Source organism: Nicotiana tabacum, chromosome 3, assembly GCF_000715075.1.
Source record: "Nicotiana tabacum cultivar K326 chromosome 3, ASM71507v2, whole genome shotgun sequence".
NCBI lineage: Eukaryota > Viridiplantae > Streptophyta > Magnoliopsida > Solanales > Solanaceae > Nicotiana > Nicotiana tabacum.
Window position 1 is genome coordinate 205,268,218 of NC_134082.1, and position 24,666 is coordinate 205,292,883.

The 24,666-nt window shown below is 34.0% G+C and overlaps 1 protein-coding gene across 2 annotated transcripts; it reads left to right on the top strand.

Moving 5' to 3' along the window:
- Positions 1–1,123: 1,123 nt before the first annotated feature.
- On the top strand, positions 1,124–23,882 carry LOC107820973 (cyclic nucleotide-gated ion channel 2-like). Of its 2 annotated transcripts, none has more exons than XM_016647342.2 (8): positions 1,124–1,258; positions 18,696–19,332; positions 20,941–21,156; positions 21,581–21,897; positions 22,323–22,434; positions 22,518–22,754; positions 22,854–22,940; positions 23,210–23,882. In XM_016647342.2, the coding sequence occupies exons 1-8, from the start codon at positions 1,233–1,235 to the stop codon at positions 23,693–23,695; spliced, it is 2,118 nt and encodes a 705-aa protein (XP_016502828.2). In that variant the 5' UTR covers positions 1,124–1,232; the 3' UTR covers positions 23,696–23,882. The 2 variants fall into 2 exon arrangements, with proteins under 2 accessions (XP_016502828.2, XP_016502827.2); XM_016647341.2 differs by lacking the exon at positions 1,124–1,258 and adding an exon at positions 17,993–18,290.
- Positions 23,883–24,666: the final 784 nt, after the last annotated feature.

The window sequence follows — 24,666 nt, forward strand, 5'->3', positions numbered from 1 at the left end:
AGAGGGAAACAAATCAAGTAAAAGGATAATAAGATCATAAAAGGAACCGGCACGTGAAGGGAATATCAAGTGAAAAAGACAATGGTGATGAATGTTCTATTAATATATGTTGCTTAAAACTATATTTGTTTGCCTTATCAATACAATTCTTGTAAACTTATTCTCAAAAACTTAAATGGTTATCTCGTGAACGTGATACTCATGAATAATACAGGTGAATAAAACAAAGCACTTTTGAGTTTTTCCTGATGCATGTGGATATCATTTCTTAATTTAACTGGTCCTATATATATCGAACTAATTATTAAGGTCATTAGACAAGAAGCTATATGAGTATAGTATATGGGAAGCATCACATGCAAGAAAATTGATAAATAAATTGTTATTATAAGTAACTTGTTTATTTATTATCGAGTTTAAAATATTAAATTTTATAACCTGAAAAATAAGGCAAATTAATTATCAGCTACAATTAATAGTGTAGAAATATTACATTGCGCATGTATAATAATTATCTCCACCCATTATCACACATTGACCAACTTATACATTGACATGGAATAATTAATAATATAGTCACAACGTGTGAGGTTCTTCTTTCTTCATGTGTGTAATATAATTTTGTTTTGTATTTGGAATGTGAGGGTGACTGATGCTAGAGGAGGAAGCTTCCACACTCCTCACAACCACATCAAACAACAATGGGAAACTAATGTTATTTTTTCATGATATATATATATATATATATATATATATATATCATGAACATATATATTATCATGATGATTAATCATTAGTGATGTTCAAACTAGTTCTGATAACCACACCTTCATCCAACGGTGGATCCAACATTACAACATCGGGGTAATCTGATTCAAGTACTTTTGACATAAAACATAATATTTTTTATGCAAAAGTCTACATTATTGCAACAAATACTAGTAGTAGATATGAATTCAATGGGTTACGACGTTCAATATTTAGAATCTTAAAAGTTAAACTTATAAATTTTAAATTCTGGATCCGTCTCTATCCATCACTCTGGCCTATCACTCCCTCAACTGTAAACGTACGAACGGACCTTTGTACTCTCTCCTTCCTTAGCTCTCCCCCACACGACACAACTTCCTCTCTTCTCTTTTCATTAATTTTGTGCTCTTCTTTCAGACTTAAAGCACCATCAAAATTCATCTGCATGAGTTAGAGAAAAGTTGTATCATTCTCGGTCGTCAATGGCTCATTTTCTCTCAAACTCCAGGTTTCAATCCTCTTCCTTTTCTTTTCTTAGTCTGAATTTGTTTCGAATCCCTATTCTTGATGTTTTACCTACAATTATATTGGGGAACAGAAAGTTCACGTTGAAAACAGATAAATTAATTTCTTTGAGTTAGTTATAGTTGCTGGGAGGGAACCTTGGCGTAACTGGTGAAATTGCTGCCATGTGGCCAAGATGTCATGAGTTCGAGTCGTGAAAACAGTTTTTTACAGAAATGTAGGGTAAGACTACGTATGATAGACCTTTATAGTCCGGCTCTTCTCCGAATCTCGCGCATAGCAAGAGCTTAGTGCACAGGCTGACTGTTTTGAGTTAGTTATAGGAACGACGAAATGATCATTGATATACGAAACCCTAGAAAGAAACCTTGTCACTGATCCCTAGGGTTTATTAAGGACCATGAATATCCCATGGACTGAATTTTGACAGAATATTCTTTCTACGAAAAATAGTTGAAAAATTATATTATTCAACTTGTTCAATCTCACCAGTATTGTTCCCCTAAATTAAAATTATCTAAACCTATATATAGCTTGTCTCTTTTATTGAAATCGTTAGTCTTTAGGTTGATGCACAGTCTTTAGGGTGGGATAATGATCTCCTCTTGAACAATCCTCATTAATTTTTTTTTGGATGGAGTTAGGCCAATATCTATTTCTTAAAAGCTATTATGCTTCACAGAAGATTTATATACGCCGAATATGTTTATGGAAGAATTATATTCAACTAAAAAAAATAGTACAGAGTATATGATAATCTTTTCCTTTTAATGTAAATGTTTAAGATGATATGTTTATCGTTCGTACACAGATACGTCATACGTACGAAGATTCCATTTGTGTGATCTTTCCAAAGGCTAGTCATCTTATATGAGATAATGAGACTAAGTACAAACTAACCACTTCTCAAAAATTTCAATTAATCCACTCTTAGGTTTGGTCTTCATTTTCCCTGTTTCTTAGAAAGAGAGGATCCTACTATAAAAGAACTGAGTATAATTTTGATTATCATACTTTTAGACAAAAAATAACGGCTATTGATTTTGTTGAGTCTTAAGTAAGAAAAGGTGTTCAATTCTATTTCATCACAATTTTTACTACAAAGGCCCTCTCAAATATTTGTAAAAGAAAAATGTCTTAGTTGAGGTTTGAACCTTTGACCTTTTAGAGAAGAAGCAAGCACATTACCAACACACCAAGATACAATTTATGTCAAGTGGTGTCATTTTTCCTACTTATCCGTTTTCGTATAGTATTAATATATATATTTAGTAAAATTTTCGGACGAAACGGTGTTGCATGACACCGCTTCGACAGGAATAAATCCGCCCCTGCTACTGAATTGAAGACATTAAAATGCACCAAACGCCACTCCTCACCCGTGGGCAGTAATTGGATAGAGTTTCCTCGTTTTATCTTCTTAATTAGGCGGTTCAAAACTGAACCGTAACCGTTAACCGAATGACAGAAATAGCTTATTGGCTTATTGGTCTTGTGTTATCGGGATAATGGTTGGTGAACGAATTAAGATTTTATAATTAAAGGCTTAATGGTTTGGGGACGAATTACTCAATTTCTTTATTGGATAAACATTTAACCCTTAAGAATTTTCATTTATACTTTTACTTCTATGTATATAAATTACTACTTGAAACCCCATATCCCTAATTTCTCAATTCAGTACTAGCGGTAGCAGCCCGCAGTAGTTGCCTCTATTCTCTTCTCTATCACCTAAATCCCTAATTAAAATTTCTCCTAATCTCGGCAGCAGTCCCTCTCTCTTGAAGGCCGAAGCTTTTGCGCTTGGCTCTTCTCCTCCATACGAGTTACGACCGCCGACCACGACTCCGAATCTGCTCGTCTCACTTCAGTTCGAAACCTCTCTCCAGCGATATATATTTCTAAACACTTAAATATCGAATCCTATATAGATGAACTATCTACCAGATCTGTTTGTAGGTATTTATATTATTAATCTGTATTAATTATAATGTTATTAAATAGTAAATTTCTTGTAATAAAAACAGAAACAAGAAAAACAAAAGTAAAGCAGAACAGAATCTGGAAAAAAAATTGGAATGAAATCGAGCCTACTGAATTCACAGTGTGTCCTAAAGGAAATTATTCCCCTCAAGTACTCGAGTTGTTGGAATATTATCCTCTCAGAATAGAACGATTTGACTCACCAGAGTATCGGTACCTAATATGCTGGTGAACTGCGAACCACTCAATGGCTGTAAATCACACTGGATTTTAATTGTGCAGAAGAAGAAAAAGAAGAAGAAGAAGAAGAAGAAGAAAAAGAAGTTCAGAAAATTTCGTAAGGAAAAATTCTGGGATCAAAACAAATCTATATCTATTTTATGGTACTGTTTCTGAAAATTTGCAATCTTTCAGAAATAGCCATGGCTGTTTGGAATTCCAGGTTGACTTTTTTATAATTAATTTAATTAATTAAATTATTGAAAGAAGATTTTTCAAAAAATTAATCAATCAATCGATCTTTGTCCGAACCCGAACCCGAAGCCGTGCGAGCGACGACGACGACAACAACAGCGCTAGACTTACCTTCTTTCCAACCCATTTAACACCAAGGGAAGTACTTTCTTAATATAAGCACATTTCCTTTTCTTTCCACTATCAATGAGGGACAATTGCTCTTTCCAAAGCATAAGAGAACAATTCACTTTTCCTTCATATTTCTTCCCTCCATTTCTCGTTGACCAACCAACAATCCCCTATATGAATGGGGAATGGCTATAAGACACAGGAATGCTAACGAGTGTGTGATTTACAAGCAATGATTAATTGCATCCGGATAAGTAAGTTTGCCTTTAAACTTTTCATAGTGAACTTATATCGGATATATTCGGTTAATCGGTAGATTTGATATCTTTGAACCGTCGAGCTTTGTTGTATACCTAGACAACATAAGTCACACAATCAACCTTTAACCATCTATGGTTCTCACGGTTGTTTTCTTTTCAGCCATGAACACCGCCTGGTTTCATGAGTGCTTAGAGAATGAGCCTTTATTTTCATTCCCCTTAAAGCAGCTTATACTTCACACCCACATAAGTGATTTCTAAACGTGTAGTCCTATAGACACATTATCTAATCATTTCCTTCTAGACTTAGCAAATCATTAAGAAGCTTTAAGCTTTATTAACTCATCAAAAAGCCTTAATACTTTATTCTGATTTCTGAATATTGTCTTCATCACGAGAATGGGTTGAATTATTTGACAATATTGAACTATCATTCATAACTTTGTGTGATCTCTTTGAACCTAGCTCTTGCGATCTCCGGTCTGCTAGATAGAGTTACCTCCATGATGACTTGTCCTAGACCTTAACCCCATTCCCTTCGACTATCTTTCAACTGCCTCTCTAGATAGGCCTCTTATAAGTGGATCCGATACGTTACTCTTGACTTCACATAGTCAATCGTGATAACACCACTACAGAGTAGTTGTCTAACAATATTGTGTCTCCGTTGTATGTGACGAGATTTTTCGTTATATATAACACTCTCTGCCCTACCTATTGTTGCTTGACTATCACAATTTATACATATATGTACCAAAGGTTTGGGCCAAAATGGAATATCTTCCAAGAAATTTCGGAGTCATTCAGCTTCTTTACCGGCCTTGTCTAAAGCTATGAATTCAGATTCTATCTTAGACGGGCGATGCATGTGTGTTTGGATGATTTTCAAGACACTGCTCCACCCCCAATTGTGAAAACATATCCACTCATGGATTTAACTTCAGATGATCCGATGATCTATTTTGCATCACTATATCCCTTAATCACGGAGGGATATTTTTTATAATGCAGAGCATAGTCTTGGTTATATTTCAGATACCCCAAAACTCATTTCATTGTCATCCAATGTATTTGATTGGTATTACTTGTAAACCGACTCAGTTTGCTAATAGCACATGCTATATCTAGTCTCATACAATTCATAATATACATCAAACTTCTCAATACTCCCACATAGTCCAGTTGTGAGTCACTTTCACCTTTATTCTTTTTAAGTGCATAACTCACGTCAATTGAAGTCTTGGCAATCTTGAAATTCAAATACTTGACTTGTCAAGTATATTTTCAATATAGTGTGACTGTGATAATGCTAGACCTTGTGGAGTCTTGTGAATTCTAATTCGTAAGATTATATCAGCAACTCTTAAGTCTTTCATGTCAAATTTATTAGCCAGCATGCGCTTAGTAGCATTTATATATGCCATATTTTGATCATTATCAACATGTCATCAACATATAAACAAACAACGACTTCATGACCTGGAGTGTTTTTAATGTAAACACATTTGTCACACTCATTGATTTTAAAACTATTTGTCAATATTGTTTGGTCAAATTTAGCATGCCATTGTTTAGGTACTTGTTTAAGTCCGTAAAACGACTTAACAAGTTTGCATACTTTATTTTTTTTTTACTATGAACCACAAAACCCTCAAGTTGTTCCATGTAAATTTCTTCCTCCAACTCTCCATTTAAGAAAATTATTTTAACATCTATTTGATGGATTTCAAGACCATACACGGCCGCTAGTGCCACTAACACCCTAATAGATATTATCCTCATTACTAGCGAGTAAGTGTCAAAGTAATCAAGGCCTTCCTTTTGTCTATAATCTTTGACAACAAGTCTTGTCTTATATTTGTCAATAGTACCATCAGTTTTCATTTTCTTCTTAAAGATCCATTTCGAACCTAAAATCCTGGAGGAAGATCAACCAATTCCCATGTATAGTTATCCAAAATTGATTGAATCTCACTATTGATTGTCTCTTTCCAAAATGCTGAATTAGAAGATGACATAGCTGCTTTGAAAGTTTGAGGCTCATTTTCAAGCAAGAATGCCACAAAATCTGGTACAAAGGAAGCAGATGTTCTTTGACGTTTGCTACGCCTTGGATCCTCTTCACTAGGAGTATTTTCCTTTGGTTCTTCTCGTGGTCATTTAGAACTTTCATTTGAAGACTTGCATTCAGTTTTATACGGATAAATATTTTCAAAGAATTCAACATTATCTGATTCAATTACCATATTAACATGAATTTATAGATTATCAGATTTATGAAGCAAAAACCAACATGCTTTACTGTGTGTAGCATATCCAATAAAAATACAATTCACAGTTTTTGGTCCGATTTTTACCTTTTTGGGTAAAGGTAACACCCCCACGTTTTTTGTGGGGTACTCTATTAAGTATTTGGTTAGTTGTAAGGATAGATTTCCCCCACAAACTCTGCGGTAAGCCGGAACCAAATCCAAATCCAAATCCGAAGCTGAAGATGAAGTCGAACCGAGTGACGACGACAACGTGAGGCTTACCTTCTTTCCAACCCATTTAACACCAAGGGAAGTGTTTTCTTAATATAAGTACATTTCCTTTTCTTTCCACTACCAATGAGGGACAATTTCTCTTTCCAAAGTATAAGGGAACAACTTACTCTCCCTTCACATTTCTACCTCCAATCCCAACAGTTTATTCGATAGGGGTAAGTGTAAGTATTTTTTGGCACTGTTTTTGAAAATTTGCAACCTTTCAGAAACTTTGGAACATGTGGTATCGCGTGCGCTGGTTCTGGGTTATTTTGGGTTGACTTTTTGATAATTAATTAAATTAGTTAAATAATTGAAAGAAAATTTGTCCAAAAAATTAATCAATCAATCGATCTTTAACATAGTCCGAATCCCAATCCGAAGCTGAAGCCGAAGCCGAGCGAGTGACGACGAGGGTGCGAGGCTTACCTTCTTTCCAACCCATTTACCACCAAGGGAAGTACTTTCTTAAACTTTCCCTCCCTTCTATTTTTTTTCTTCCACTAAAACTTTCTTTCTCTACATCATTATTGTCACCATTTCCGCTACCATATATGAAAAATATTGTATTTCAAATTTTAGTCTTTTATATATGAATTAGGGATAGTGAAATGGCATGTCATGTGGTATCCACCTCATCAAATGTCAGTGCCACGTAAGATTGGATGTCCACCTTGAAAAACTTAACAGAAGAGGGGTATATTTGAACCAATAGTATTACGACAAAACTATATTTAGACCCAAAATTTAATGATAGATATATTTAAACATTTTCTCATAATACATGGATATATTTGATCCTTTGCCAAAGAAATTATTCGAGTTAGCTCATTCACTTGAGGTGCGCTTGGTATCACGCGAGTCATTATGAAAAAAAGAGTTTGTAATGAGGAAATTATTTTCTGATGTTTGGAACGAAGAAGAAGAAAAAAAATGACTACTCACTTATGGGCAGGAAGTGTTATACTTACAATTATCATAACTATGAACCTCAGATTACTGGTTCTAACTAATACTTATCGGTATTAGTATTCGCGCGATGCGCGGACATAGCCTATATCGGATTGTGATGTGGATTATTTGAATTATGTATAAATAACTTTAAAATATAAACCTTCCAGATAAAATTTATAGGTAATCACTGGATACTAATTAAGAAGTAAGACATGAAATCATTTTGCAAATCTCTTAGTTGATAATCTGTTTTCTTTTTCTATATTTATATAATCCAACCGGTTAATTTTAGTACTTGAATTTCGTTTGGTTATCAATATTTAAAAAAAATACTAAATATGTCATGTGGCGATTTGTCTCGTTTGAATATATTAGATCATATTATTTTAATAAAATTCTTAGTATCATTTTATTTTTTATCTCAAGCTCCAATAAGTCTTATTCTTTTAAAATTTACACATTTTTTTTGTTCTTTGCTTATAATTATTATATTATTTATTATTTAATATTATTATACTTTAATATGATTTTTTTCGGGTTACTAATTGACTTAATATCTTACTTATTATCCTTTTAACAATTATAGATAAACATTATTTTATTATTCTTGAAATTTAATATATTTTACTCTTTTATCCTCTTACTCGAAAATATTTTACTATTTAAATCTATCAGTATTATTTTTGAATATTATTCAATTATTTACTTTTTTATTTTAAAATAATTTAGAGTATAAATATCCTCACACTATCTCTATTATTTTCTTTATACAGTCTATTCCCTACTAAAAAAATTTTAATTAATTTTTCGTATTAATATTTTACCTGTAATCAAAATAATATCATATTTTACTTTAAATTATAACCTTGATTAGTCTAAAATAGTAATATACAAGTTCTTTGATTATTATATTCCAAATCTATTGAGTTTTTCTTATATTTATTTTTTGTATTACATGCAATAAATTTTCTTTCCTTTTAGTTTCAAGATACAAAATTTGATTTTTTGTTTTCGTTAAAAAATTACTTATATTAGATATTTATTTTATATTTTTTAAAATTTAATTCTATATCTAGCAAGACTTTAATTTTTGGTGGTCCTATCCATAGTTTGAGCATTCTCATCATAATGTTAAGAACTTTCTAATATTAAGTAAAATAGTCTTTTCCTTTCATTTCTAATATTAAATTTTTAATTATTTTTTTTTACTTTTGCTATTATGTTGTCAGATATATGGTATTGTCACAGTTTCATATGGCTTTTAATTAAGTTTCCACTTTATTTAATATAATTATCCATTACTATCCTTTGATATAATATAGATAAATCTAGAATTTTTTTAATCTTAAAATAAGCATCTATTTTATTTTAAAAACATTGCTTGAATTCTTGAGTTATTTAAATTTATCAATAGTATTTTAAGTATTTTATTTCACTTTATTTTATTTTATAGACTAATTCTTAGCATAAATATTCTCAAACTATTTCTAATTTATTCTTAATATTTTTCTTTATATATTTGAAGAAGAATTTTTTTATCTTCAAAAAAGTTATATCCTTCTAATTTTTAATTGGACTGCATTTTTAAAAATTATCTTATGCTTTCAATAACTGCACTCAATTTAGATATTAATCTAAAAATTAATTTCTTATTTGTTGGAACACATTATATCTAATGATAATATTTTCACTATCATTTTATTTCTTTATGTACTATTTTTAAAAATAATAAAATTATAAAATGAAAGAAAACAAATCAAGTGGTTAGTGAATAATTATATCTGGAAAGCTATCAAAATTTATTTACTATAAGAATATGTGTCAATTTTAATTGATTTCTACCATAAATTAAATTTGAGCAAATCTAAATTGTTTTAATCCTTATTAAATTAAAAAATCTATTTAGATTAGGTCTTAAAAATGCTAAGTGACATTTTCTCAATACGCCACTTGGCTTAATATCATGCTTCACTACCCTCCTTTTAATATAATATAATATAGATAGAAGATATAGATATTTAATTATTTTCTTATCTTATAAATAATTGTATATTTTATGTAAGATCTTATTTTACCGCCTGAATTTTTTTTAATTTTTGAAATCAATAAATCTTTAATACCTTAAGTAAATTTTAATTTTATTTCATATTTTAACTTACTCCAAAGTATAAATAGTCATAGGTTATCTCAATTTATGTCTTTCTATATTTTTTTTATTTTTTTCTATTTAATTAATTTTTTACTCCATATTTCTAACTAATTTAGAAGAAAATCTATGAGTGGATCAATATATATATATATATATACACTCCAAAGTATAAATAGTCATAGGTTATCTCAATTTACGTCTTTCTATATTTTTTACTTTTTTCTATTATAGTTTTTTAATTAATTTTTTACCTCCATATTTCTAACTAATTTAGAAGAAAATCTATGAGTGGATCAATATATAGATATAAATACAGATATAGATATAAATATAGATATAAATACAAATACACACACACACATATATATAGTGTGAGAGAGAGAGAGAGAGAGAGATTAGATTTGTCTAAGATATATTTAGATTATGTATAAGATTTATTAAACTACTTCCCTTAATTATGTTTTTATTTATAATTTCTAATGATTAATGTTATCCTAAAATTGCCAAGTGGCTTTACTTTAACTTGCCACTTGGCTTAAGCATAATGCATACTACTCTCCTTTTAATATAATATAGATTAAATTGCATTACTAAGGATTTTAGTACTGAAAAGTTTCATCAAAACATTCTAATTTCCTAATGTTATCTTTTATATTTAATATCAAGAATGGAGATATTGTCTATTTACCAATCAAACACATGGCAATAGTTTCTTTTGAAAATTTTCATGAAAATGACTTTCCGTCGTATCAAATACAATATCTTTTAAGGTCATAGAGATTTATGCTTAAAAAAGAATACCTTATTTAGATATCATGGCAGTAAAATTTTTGGAAGATGAATGACGTAATTGTTATTTAATCCTGATTACTAGGAAAATTTTAAGAATTAGTACCACAATACTTGCCTGGTTTTCCGTACGCGTGTTGCACTTTTTTCCTTTACTCTAATGCATTTATTTTTGAACATTTTTCGGAAAGTCAGACCATGTCTCATTTACATTTTAAAGTAATATGAGTCAACTAACAAAGTGATATTCTTGCATTAAAGCAACTATGAAATATGTAAGGTACTTGCAGTACTTATGTTTCAGTCAACGAAAGCAGCTAAATATATATACTTATCTAAATTGTTTTCTTCCTTGGGAAAGTTCATAATTACGCTGATTAAGATGCTAAAAGTTTATACGAAACTAGCGGGACAATTGGAGACACATTCGATCCTTTCTTGTGTATTGCCACCTTCTGCAGTTGTCCATATTATCAGTCTTTTTTGTTTTTGTACACTCCTTAAAAATATGTTTTATGGACTTAATTACACTCAAATTTGTCTATACTATTTTTTATCTCTATTAAACTGTCACACTTAATTAACAATCACTAATTAGAACAATAAGAGCATAATTGAGAAAAATACTACTAAATGACCTATTTTTTCTAAAACGTCAAGCATTTTCAAACAAATTTAGTTTGTCAAAATGACTAATTTTGTGAATGAAAAGAAATATACTAAATAAATTGTTGATGGGAAAAAAAGAAGGAAAATAGGACTTGGGGCCCAAATCATACACAAATTTTCCTTTTGTATGTGCAAATTTGTTCGAATGGCCAAAGGCATCACGGCGTATCCCAGTGCCAAAATTTCAACGTCATGATTTTTCCTTTCACTCACTTATTTCCTTTAATAGTAGAAGAAGCTCTTCTTTCTTCCATACACGTCTTTCCTGTCGCCTTCTGCGTCAACGTACGTACATATATGTAATTCGGTTTTATTCCAAAGGTAAATTCAAATATAGGTTGTCAGTTTTGGAGCTTATTTTTGGTTACCGTGTGGGCTTTACACCCCGCTAAGATTACCAGATTATCTTCTATTACTTCCTTAATAATTGCAATTTTTAAATTTTCTTTGGAAGATTACCTATGTGTCAATGGATTACTGAGAGTGAACTGATATTTCAAGAAGTTTGAGAGTCACTGCAATGTGTAGAAGATAGTGCTAGTTTTACACATGTAACTTTGTTTGTTACTCCATCTATCAATTAGTTAGCTCACTTAATCATAGTTAGTTGATAATTTAACCCAGATAGTTACTTGTTAGTTAAGTAGACCATAATTAATCAAATGTGTATAAATACTTGTATCTCATACTGTACAAAGTAAGAGAGGTCATTTTCTCCCAATTCTGTTACAACTCGATCATTTTCTTTGCATTCAATTCTCTTTTCTACTTACTCAATCGATTGGGCACACACTGAATTTGCTTCCATCATTGAATTCAACATGGTATCAGAGTTTCTAATTGAAAGAATCTAGGGATTTTCTTCGTCAATTTTGTAAGGAAATCGAGAAATTCTTCACCTTCGAAGTCTGCTGAAAAAACCTAATTTTGCAATTATGGTGAATTCTAGTAATGAATCTAGTTCCAGCACAATGGACCACAACCATCCGCTTTATCTATAGCCGTCGGATTCGTCGGGAGTGGTACAAACTGGAATATTACTCATCGGAATGGAGAATTATAGCATTGGAGTCACGCCATGTTGCTGGCATTGGAATGCAAAAACAAGCTCAGATTTATTGATGGCACAGTTCGTCGAGCTAATGTTGGCAAGGATTTGGGATCGCTGCAATGCTTTGGTGAAATCATGGATTACGAGCAATGTAAGCAAGGAGTTCCTTAGCGGTATACTCTCCCGTCCTGATGCTTATTTTGTTTGGAATGATTTAAAGGAGAAATTTGACAGGGTTAATCTCACTAGAGTTTATCATCTTCATAAGAAAATTGCTACATTGACTCAAGGTGTTTCCCCTATCTCTATTTATTACTCGAAATTGAAAGATCTTTAGGATGAAACTGATTCCACTGTACCTATGCCTTCCTGCTGTGATAAGTCCAAAGACTTTGTTACTCACTTGAAAAATCACAGGTTGTTACAGTTTCTAATAGGTTTAAATGATGGCTATAGTCAAGCTTGCAGCCAAATTCTAATGATGTCACCAACACCATTAATAAACCAAGCATCTACCATGATTACTCAAGATGAGAGTCAAAAACTAGTGTCTGGTGGTGGTTATAGGTTAGGTGAACACAATGATCCCACAACACTCTTCACAAAAAGGAACACAAAAACGTATGAGGAATTTTCTTATGTTCTGTGATTATTGCAACATGAAAGGACATACCAGGGAGAATTGTTACAAGCTCATGCATTGTGAGTCTTGTAAAATGAAAGGCCATCTCAAAGAAAAATAATATAAGATAATAGGTTATCCAGCTAATTTCAAAGGGAAGAAGAAAGACAATGAAGTCATAGGAGGTAATCATGCATCTGAGTTTGTTCTCAATCAACAACAACAAAACGTTGCACATGCTCAAAATGTGACTAACACTGGACAACAGTAAGGAAATGGACAAGTCTTAGCTCCATTTTTTACTCTAGAACAGTATGACCAAATATTATCAGTGCTGAACAAATCTTAAGTATCTGAGGCTAGTGCTAACATGACAGGTAAAATTTTATCGGATAATTTGAATGTACTGAAGTGGATAGTAGATACAGGGGTAACAAATCACATGATTAGTAATGGATCTGTCTTGAAAAATGGTGTATTAGTAGGAAATTCAGGGAAGGTTCAGTTGCTTTATGAGGAATCAACAAATATCACTCAAGTGGGAGATTGTCACTTAGCAGGAAGTGACTTGATTGAGAATGTGCTTTGTGTACTAGATTTTAAGTTTAATCTTCTCTCTGTGTCTAAGCTAACAAAGGCTTTGAACTATTGTGCCATTTTTTCCCCCCAATTGTTTTGTCTTTCAGGATCTCTTTACTGGGAGGGTGAAGGAGATTGGTAAGGAAGAAGATGGCTTATATGTCCTAAATTCAAAGAAAAGGAAACCACTTACTGAAGGCCCAAAATTAGTGGCAGTTTCTGGAGAGCTGAATGCAGCTATTTGGCACAAGAGGTTAGGGCATGTGCCTATGGCAATGCTTAAGAAAATTAGTGTTTTTAGAGATAATTCTAGTTTTACAATAAGTCTTTGTGACATTTGTCCCTTAGCTAGACAAACAAGAGTTCCTTTTCCATTAAGTTGTACTAAGACAAATGATCCTTTTCATTTAGTTCATATGGATGTTTGGGGGCCATACAAGGTGCCCACTTATAATGGAATAAGATACATTGGTTGATGACTTTTCTAGATGGACTTGAATTTTTATGTTACACATAAATATAATGTAATTACTATGTTGAGAGATTTTATAGTAATGGTTATGAAACAGTTTAACAAAAGATAAAAATCTTCAGGTCAGAACAATAGCTCAGAGTTCATTAACAGCCACTGCAATGCATTGTTCAAACAATATGGTATCCTACATCAGAGTTCTTATCCATATACCCCACAGCAAAATATGGTGATAGAAAAGAGTGATAGACACATTCTAGAAACTGCTAGGGCTATCAGATTTTAGGGGCATTTGCCTCTCAGATTCTGGGGAGACTGTATAGAATCAACAATCTATGTGATCAACTGAATTTCATCATCAGTACTAGGTAATAATGACCTTTTGAGTTGTTGTATGACAGACCTCCTATTTTGTCACATATGAGGGTTATTGACAGTCTATGCCATGCCACTAACTTAGTTGGGAGAGACAAGTTTGGGCCTAGAGCAATCAAATCAGTATTGCTAGACTATGCTTCTACTCAGAAGGGATATAAGTTATATGACATGGACAATAAGTCCATTTTTGTAAGCAGAGATGTGGTCTTCAATGAATGAGTCTTTCCTTTCCAACAACAAGTGGAAACTGTGACTCCAACTTTCCCTCAGCCTTCTTTTAGATTTTCTTCATATGAAGAACTGAGACAACATATCCCACCTGAGCCTCTTACTCCTACAGTGTATGCACCAACTGATCCTATTGTATCAGAAATTCCTATTGCTCCTACAATGTCTACATCAACTTCTCCTATTGTATCAAAAATTCCTGCTGCATCAGAAGTCACTTCTTCTTCTCAAACCCAAATACTTGCTTCAGAATCATTAAGAAGGTCGGGCAAACCTAGTAAAACTTCAATTTGGCTTCAAGATTATGTTGAACCAGCCAAAGGAAAGAGGATTGTCAATACTTGCCTATATCCTCTCACTTCTATATTGAACTATAATGCTCTTGCACCTACTTACCATAGCCTTGTTGCTAAGCTCTCTACGGAAGATGTACTAAGAACTTACTATGAAGCTGCAAAGGACCATAGATACAAGCACTAGAAGACAACCATACTTGGACTATCATACCTCTTCGTCCTAGGAATAAAGCCATTGCATGTAAATGGGTGTACAAGATAAAATATAAAGCTTCAGGTGATATTTAAAGGTTCAAAGCAAGGTTTGTCACCAAGAGTTATAGTCAAAATGAGGGAATTGATTATCAGGAAACCTTTCCGCATGTGGTGAAAATGGTGACAGTCAGAGCAGTTTTATCTTTAGTGGCAGCCTACAAGTAGCAAATTCATCAGATGGATGTGTATAATGCATTCCTGCAGGGTGATTTAACTGAGGAAGTTTATACGCAGTTACCTCCTGGCTTCACACAGTTGCATGGGGAGCAACATGTTTGTGGGCTACTCAAGTCTCTTTATGGACCTAACCAGGCCTCTTGTCATTGGAATATCAAATTGACCATAGCTTTAGTGTCTTCTGGTTTTACATAGAGTCACCTAGATTACTTCTTACTTACTAAAAAGGTGTTAGACAAAATGGTTATAGTCTTGCTCTATGTAGATGATCTCTTGATCGCGATCAATGACTCTCAACTCATCTAAGAAACCAAAGACATTCTACAACACATTTTCAAAATTAAAGATCTTGGAGATCTAAGATATTTTCCTGGGCTGGAATTTGCTAGAAAGGAGGAAGGCATCTTGATGCATCAACAAAAATATGCTCTAGAGCTCCTCTCTGATTTGGGATTGACTGGTTCTAAGCCTTTAGCTACTCCATTGGAACCTAATTTGAAGCTCACTTCAGTTGTTTTTTATCAGCATGTTGGGGAAAATTGTGATAAGTTGCTTATCGACCCTAGTGTTTATCAATAGCTGATTGGTCGTTTACTATATTTGACCATCAGTCGACCTAATATTTCTTTTGCAGTCCAAACTCTTAGACAATTTATGCGTGCTCCCAAAGTCTCTCACATGGAGGCTGCTAGTCGCGTGGTTAGATACATCAAACATGCTCCTGGCTTGGGTATCCTCTTTTCTGCTTCTAGTGCAGCCTAGCTACATGCCTTCTCTGACGCAGACTGGGCCTCCTGCCTTAACACTAAGGGGTCGTTTGGTAGGAGGTATTAGAAAAAATAACGCAAGCATTAGTTCTATGTATTACTAATACCTTGTTTGGTACCTTTTTTCCACTTGTGTATAACTAATACTTGTATTAGTTATACAACATACTTGGCATTATCCTATGCATAAGTAATGCATAGAAAACCATGGCATTAGTAATACCAAGGCTTTAATGCATGCATTAGCATGGTTAAAGACAAAATTGTCCTTAAAGTCCCTTAAAGCTAGAGAATATGGAGGGCATTTTTGTAAGCGACTATTTTTTAAAAAAAATTATGCAATGCATTATAATTTTAATACACCACACCAAACAATAGATAAGAAATAATATTTTCATAACTAATGCTTGCATTACTAATACATGCATTACTAATACATGCATTACTAATATACATTATGCCGCACTATTCTTATACACCCTACCAAACGACCCCTAAGAGATCCATCACAGGGTACCTTATCATGTATGGTGATTCTCTCATATCCTGGAAGTTGAAAAAATAGTCCACCATTTCAAGACGCTCTATTAAAGCAGAGTATAGGAGTATGGCCTCGACTGTCACTAAGATTGCTTGACTCATGGGCTTATTCAAAGAGCTCAATGTTGAGCTTCATCTTTCTATGCCTCTTCATTGTGATAGAAAATCTGCTATCCAGATTGCTCCCAAACCTATTTTCCGCGAGCGGACCAAGCATATTAATATCGATTGTCATTTCATTCACGAGAAGATTCGGCATGGTTTGGTCAAGACTGTCTATCTAACTTCAGCTGAACAACCTGCCGATGTGCTCACTAAGGGTCTTCCTCATTTGCAACATCATCATTTGCTTTCCAAGCTAGAGATGAAGAACATCTTCATTTCCGCTAGCTTGAGGAGGAGAGGTGTAGAAGATAGTGCTAGTTGTACACATGGAACTTAGTCTGTTACTCCATCTGTCAGTTAGTTAGCTCACTTAACCATAGTTAGTTGAAAAATTAACCTAGATAGCTGCTTGTTAGTTAAGTAGACCATAGTTAGTCAAATGTGTATAAATACTTGTAGCTCATATTGTACAAAGTAAGAGAGATCATTTTCTCCCAATTCTATTACAACTCGATCATTTCCTCTGCATTCAATTCTCTACTCTAATTGCTCAATCGATTGGGCACACACTGAATTTGCTTTTATCACTGAATTCAACACAATGGACTAAACTGTTTCTCTGTTTTATTATAGTAACTAATACTTTCTCCGTTCTATTTATACGACACTCTTTCCTATTGATCACAACGTTTTCATATGTAAAAACTCTTTAGCTTCAAATTTGTATTTTATCCTTAATAATATCATACTCTTATAGCCACAAGTTCTAAGGATACTCTTAGTACGTGTCGGAAGTATTTCTTTTTTTCTCTTTTTTTTTTCTTAATCACACTTGGTTGCCTCCAAGTTTATCTTTAGGAGAGCACGACTACCTCAGGACGATGTTCAAGACGAGTCCCAATTTTTGGGGATATTCCAACTTAATTTCCTTTTAAAAATGGAGAACCACTACTTACTTTAGAAGCTTAATTATTTCTACTGCAAGATTAGTATTCCTCATTCTCTGATAAATCTAAAATTATGGATTACCTAGCCTGCACTTGGATGTGTACATCATATATCTTATTTAAGCTAATTAGACCCGTTAACCCAGTGAACATTTTATGACAATATGTACAAAGTAAAGAGTTGGTTGATTCTTTCTTCATTTGCTCTCTTATATTTACATGGAAAGTAAAAATTTCAAGAGATATTGAATCATCATAGAAACTAAAAGGGACCCAAGCCGCCCTGCAATGAACCCCACAACCGTGACGTTTCCGTAAGAGGTTGTTCGTCCTTACAGGAAAATGCCAACCTCTTCATGTGCTCATTCCACAGACGTACCCTTCCCTAATTATTGTTGTATGTATGCATTTTGCCCACTTCATCCCCTCCTCTCCACATAACCAATTCTCTTCTTTCCCTCTTCTCTCTTACACTTATCACCTTCTCCCCGCATGCATATTTCTCATAATGTTGGCTTCTTCTTCTACTACTAGATATATGTAATTCTCTGGCTTCTTTGATCTCTATCTCCCTCTTAGATTGAGTATTGTCAAATTTAGAGACTATAGTCCTTTCTTTCTTTCCCATGGTTCCGCTCCTCTCAAGATGTCTTCTCGCCAAGACCTCCGCTTCTTCCTCTCAAGGTCAGTACATAAATAGCGGAGCCGGAAATTCTAATAAGGAACTAAAAAAAGTGCAAGCATTCGAATTTGAACTTGTGAACTAAAGTAAATTTTGAATCACCCTCGTCACAATAATTTTCTCTTATGTTTAAAGGATTCAATAATTTATATATATTTAAAAATTAGCTTTTCCAATATTAGTAATTTTTAGATGAACGGGATTCAATTGAAGCGTTAATGTTCACTAGCTCCTCGCGTGCTAAGTATCTGTTAGAAAAATGAACTTCTTTTTTCTTATTTCTTATGTTACATTTTTTATTGCAGTGCACTGGTTTTATTTTATTTGTCATTTTTTGTTGTTATATTCATTATATCATGACTCATGGGTTGTGCTAATAAATTGAAATTTTGAAATGGGGATATCAGGTGGTTCGGCATATTCCGACGAAGATCAGTTCAACCTGACAACAGCGACGACAACGAAGATGACAGCAACCCAATCTCAAACTCCATTGAATGTTATGCATGCACTCAAGTTGGCGTCCCAGTTTTCCACTCCACTAGTTGCGACCAAGCTAACCCACCGGAGTGGGAAGCTTCAGCCGGTTCCTCGCTAGTTCCAATTCAGAACCGGACTAATAATTCCAGAACCGGAAAATCCCGGTCCAGTCACAACCGGCATCCGTCGGGTCCATTCGGAAGTGTGTTAGACCCTCGAAGCAAGCGCGTGCAGAGATGGAATCGATTCATTTTGTTGGCACGTGGCATGGCCTTAGCCGTTGATCCTCTCTTCTTTTACGCCTTATCCATCGGCCGTGGTGGATCGCCGTGCTTGTACATGGACGGCGGACTTGCGGCTATCGTCACGGTGATACGGACTTGCCTCGACGCCGTACACCTCTTCCACTTGTGGTTGCAGTTTCGGTTGGCGTACGTGTCGAGAGAGTCGCTAGTTGTTGGGTGTGGGAAACTCGTGTGGGACGCGCGTGCGATTGCTGCTCACTATGTTCGGTCCGTTAAAGGATTCTGGTTCGATACTTTTGTCGTCCTACCCGTCCCTCAGGTTAGCAAAATTTATAAGGAATTTTTACACGAATAGCTGATTATATTAATTATTTATTTTTTCTAATTATATACATAAATTACGTATATATTATATGGCTATTTTTAATTTTAAGTGGTCGGGTAGACGGACCACTTGATATTTGTTACGTTGCTTTTGTCTCCAAGAACTAAGATTTTGTAACCTCAATATTTTTTAAAATAAATCAACCAAAAAGTTAGGAGGAGATTTTTTTTATTAGTTTAACATATGTACACTGACTCTTTATAAGCTTACATCATATCATTCTACAAAAACAGCTAACTACTCATAGTAATGTACTAACATGCTATATCTAGTTAAAATACACATATGATGTAAATAAAATTATCGATGTTAATATATATAAGTTAATCTTTTGTAGATGAAGAGGCAGCTGGTTTAAAGCAGAAAAAAGGATATGGTTAATATTAGAGAAGTTAAAAGTCGCAATATAGTGAAAGGAGTGAGATTAAATGACGTAATTCATTAACGCGTGAAGCGCGGGCAAATTCTAGGATAATAATATAGGAAAGTTAGTACAATGATAGGTAATGCTCTAAAAAGTTTTTTTTTTTTTTTTGGTAGTGATACTATGAGTATGTGGTCTTTTATTAATTTCTCTTAGATTAAGTTAAAAGAGGTTATAGAAGTTGAAGGTCACGGATTTGCACTATGATGTACTTGGTGCAATCTGATCTCCACATGAATTGATACTGCTTTCATAGTTTCATCCAAAATTTGTCTATTTTCCCTAAATAAACAAAAAGTGAAAAAGGTACACTTTTTAACCCAAAATGTTTGTCTTCCCTTCTTTTTGAGTTCTATAAAAATGTTACTATCTGTTTTTCTTAAAATGAGATTCTTAATTACATTATAAATAAAGAAAAAAGAGAGGCTCCAATGATCAACTTTTTTTTCAATACAACTTTATGTCTTCTAAAATATGGTTCCACGAATTTATTGATACAGTCAGACCTCTTTATAACAACGTTCTTATATAACAGTACTTCACTATAAAAGTCAAGTTTTTCCGGAACCAAATGGTATGTTCTGTTATAATATATGTTTTGTATAATAGCAATTCGCTATAACATCCAAAAATATTTGGAGCATAGGAGACTGTTATAAAGGGGTTTGATTATATATACATCAGAAAAATCATAATTGTGTAAAAGTGAATAACCAAATTAGAACCGATGCAGCAGAACATGCTTCCAATAGAGGTCACAGGTTCAAACCGTGAAAATAACCTTTTGTAGAAATGTAGGATAAAGTTGCGTACAACAGACGGTTGTGGTTCGACCCTTCCATGGACTCCGCTCGGGCTGCCCTTTTTTTCACTATACTTAACTTAAGACTATTGTTTTGTATCTGAACTCAACTCGCACGCTCAAAATGTTATAATGGTTTGTAGGGGTTGATTCGAATCTCGATTATAATAATAATACATACCTTGCCAAATAATTCTAACTGCTAACAAAATGTGATGCTGTATGAGGTTCCAATGCTTTCTACCTCTGCAATTTTATTTCGAAATTGTGATTACTCATTTCTTAATGTTTTTCTTTTGGTATTTCCACTTGTCAGGTTGTATTTTGGCTGGTGGTTCCAAAACTAATAAGAGAAGAGCAGATCAAGCTTATAATGACAATCCTTCTACTAATGTTCTTGTTCCAGTTCCTCCCCAAAGTATATCACAGCATAAGCTTAATGAGAAGAATGCAAAAGGTTACTGGATATATTTTTGGTACCATTTGGTGGGGATTTGGCCTTAATCTCATTGCTTATTTTATTGCTTCTCATGTAAGTCCTACTTCACTTTTACCCCGCATTCTACAATTCTCTAAATTAAAAATAGAATTTAAGTTATATATACTGATAGTTTAAATTTTTTTACACTATCCGATACAATCATATCAGACAATATAGAGAATTACTTGTTGTTATAAGTTAACTTAACCTAAAGGACAGCCCGGTGCACTAAGCTCCCGCTATGTGCGGGGTCCGGGGAAGGACCGGACCACAAGGGTGTATTGTATGCAGCCTTATCCTGCATTTATGCAAGAGGCTGAACCCGTGACCTCCTGGTCACATGATTTACCAGTTACGCGAAGGGTCCCCTTCCTGTTATAAGTTAACTTAACCTGGTGGTGGTAAAAAATTTATACGTTGTCAGTGCATAAAACTTATATTCATAAAAATGTTAGTGACGAGTTGTTATTTATAGGTTGCTGGGGGTTGCTGGTATGTACTATCTATACAAAGAGTAGCTTCATGTCTAAGGCAGCAGTGTGAACAGAAAGCTTCTTGTAATCTGTCTTTGTCATGCTCAGAGGAGGTTTGTTATCAGTTTCTATTGCCAACAGGAACTGTGGGAAATCCATGTGCTGGGAACTCAACAACAGTGATGAGGAAGCCACTGTGTTTAGATGTTAATGGACCATTTCCATATGGAATATACAAATGGGCTCTACCTGTTGTTTCTAGTAGGTCTGTCACTGTGAAGATTCTTTATCCCATCTTTTGGGGATTGATGACCCTTAGGTAAATATTCCATTTTCATCATTTATCTTTAGATATGGCACTAATACTTGATATTTGAGTAACTTGATTCTTTATATATATCAGTTAAGACTTGAAAATTGAACATCTTAGTGATCTTTTTGGCTTTTAGTATGGTGTAACACCAAGGAGATGTGATGTAGGTAGCCTACCCTGATGCAAGCATCAGTGACTGATTCAACAACTCGAACCCGTGACCTATAGGTCACATGGAGACAACTTGACCGTTGCTCCAAGGCTCCCCTTCCCTTTTAGTATGGCGCGAAACATGAAAATCTTTAATTCCCTTCAAAATGTTTGGCCAGAGGAAAAGATATGATTAAGGAAAATGAACTATCTGATGACTGTTACCTCTAATCTTTGGAAATACATGGACCTCAGTTAAAGCTTATGGTGTTTGATTGCAGTACATTTGGCAATGACTTAGAACCGACGAGTCATTGGCTAGAAGTTATCTTCAGTATATGCCTTGTGCTTAGTGGATTGATGCTCTTCACTCTGTTGATAGGGAATATCCAGGTAAGCTATGAGTACTTGTTTTTCTAAGGAATTAATATGAGTCCTTCAAGCTGCAATATTTATGATCTATTTCTGTTTTCAAGGTGTTTTTACACGCGGTGATGGCAAAGAAGAGAAAAATGCAATTGAGGTGCAGGGATATGGAATGGTGGATGAAGAGGAGACAATTACCATCACAATTGAGACAAAGAGTTCGCCACTTTGAACACCAGAGATGGGCTATGATGGGTGGAGAAGATGAGATGGAACTCGTAAAAGACTTGCCAGAAGGACTTCGAAGGGATATCAAACGCTTTCTTTGCCTTGATCTTATTAAAAAGGTACAAGACAAAGTCCATGCTTAATTTCCTTCTAACAATAGAACATTGTTATATTACCATATGATGATGATGATGATGATCTGAATTTCATTATTTCAGGTTCCTCTGTTCCATAGTTTGGATGATCTAATTCTAGACAACATCTGTGATCGAGTTAAGCCATTAGTCTTCTCCAAAGATGAGAAGGTGCCTATTCTTTTATGTCTTCTACTCCGTAGTTAAGAATTACATATTACTATATTTAGAAGCCAGTATCTCTTAACCTTCTCATTTTACCCTTAATGACATGCTCTTATAGCCATATAAATCTGATGGTATATTTAAGACTATAAGTTCTAAAGGTACCTTTGATATGTGCTGACAAACTCCGTGCCTCCTATAAGATGAAAATGGAGGGAGTACTATAATAGCTTGAACTTAGGCAATGGCTTACCTTTTTTGTTCTGTCAAAACAGATCATTAGAGAAGGAGATCCCGTGCACCGGGTGGTGTTCATTGTTCGTGGGCGAGTAAAAAGTAGCCAAAACCTCAGTAAAGGGATGGTCGCAACGAGCATACTTGAGCCTGGAGGCTTCTTTGGAGATGAGCTTCTTTCCTGGTGCTTACGCCGTCCCTTCATTGACAGACTTCCAGCTTCTTCAGCAACCTTTACTTGCATAGAATCCACAGAAGCATTTGGCTTAGATGCAAACCATCTACGATTTATCACAGATCACTTCAGATACAAATTTGCAAACGAGAGGCTTAAGCGAACAGCAAGGTATTATTCATCCAATTGGAGAACATGGGCTGCTGTGAATATACAGTTAGCTTGGCGTCGTTACATGGTGAGGACAAGCCGTCCTGTGAATCAGGTAACGGAGAATGGGGATAGTGATCATCGCCTTCGAAAGTATGCTGCAATGTTCTTGTCAATCAGGCCACATGATCATCTTGAGTAGTGATAATGGCTGTGATTACTATATCCTCATTTGTCATATTTTTCGTCAATAAGCCAGATTTGTACAACGACATCGATTGATTGAACTTTAATATCAGAGTAAAGGGGTTAATTATCTGCTCAAGTAAATGTCAACGTTTAGTGACTTGTGTTTGAGTAAATTTTACATATTTTCCCCTCTTTGGTAATGAATCTCTCTACATTTTGCCATCCATTTTTTCATTCAGAAGTAAATCCTGATATTCGTACATTTCTCAGATTGAAAAACTTGATTAGCATACTAAAGGTGAGAGAAAATGGAATTGCATGAAATGACACCCCATGCCTGTTTCCTGCATTCTTCCTCTCCTCTTGGACTCTATCTTGGCATATTCAAATTTACCACAAGAAAACATCTTTGTTAAAAAAAATTTTAAAAAAATTGGTCGAGCTAAAAAGTTAAAATTAATTTTTAAGGAATTCATTGTTTCCTTGTCAAAACATTACATTTTCTAGTTTTGAGTTATTATTTCAATTTTTAAAGTTTTCGACTTTATCTAATATTTCAGCACTCTCAATTAAGCTACTCAAATTTTCATATATGTTAATAAGATTTTTGACAACAAACACTAAGGTAGTTTATTGACACAAATGGCTAATTTATAATACATGTCTAACTTATAGTGCACCATTTTATATAGTAATAACAATATTTTGGGGCATTTTAGCTATGGTGGACCTAAAACAGAACTTTACTAGTCTTACCCTTGGATCAATCATGCTGAATAACTTCATATGAGTTCCACCCCTTTCACTTCGTTGACCATATTCATAGCGGCCACGACCTTGGTCACTATCACGGTTAACTTTGTCTTGCCTCCATGGTTCAATTGATAATGGCAACAACATCTGCTAATGATGGACATGTCACATCCCTTCAGGAGATGATTCAATGAACATGACGTTGTCATTACATTCAAGATAAGAGTCTTT

Coding starts and splice junctions, on each gene's coding strand:
- LOC107820973 (XM_016647341.2), top strand. CDS start 18,253: ATGTCTTCTCGCCAAGACCTCCGCTTCTTCCTCTCAAG. Junction 18,291..18,695: donor CTCCGCTTCTTCCTCTCAAG/GTCAGTACATAA, acceptor TGGGGATATCAG/GTGGTTCGGCATATTCCGAC. Junction 21,157..21,580: donor CTTATTTTATTGCTTCTCAT/GTAAGTCCTACT, acceptor TGTTATTTATAG/GTTGCTGGGGGTTGCTGGTA.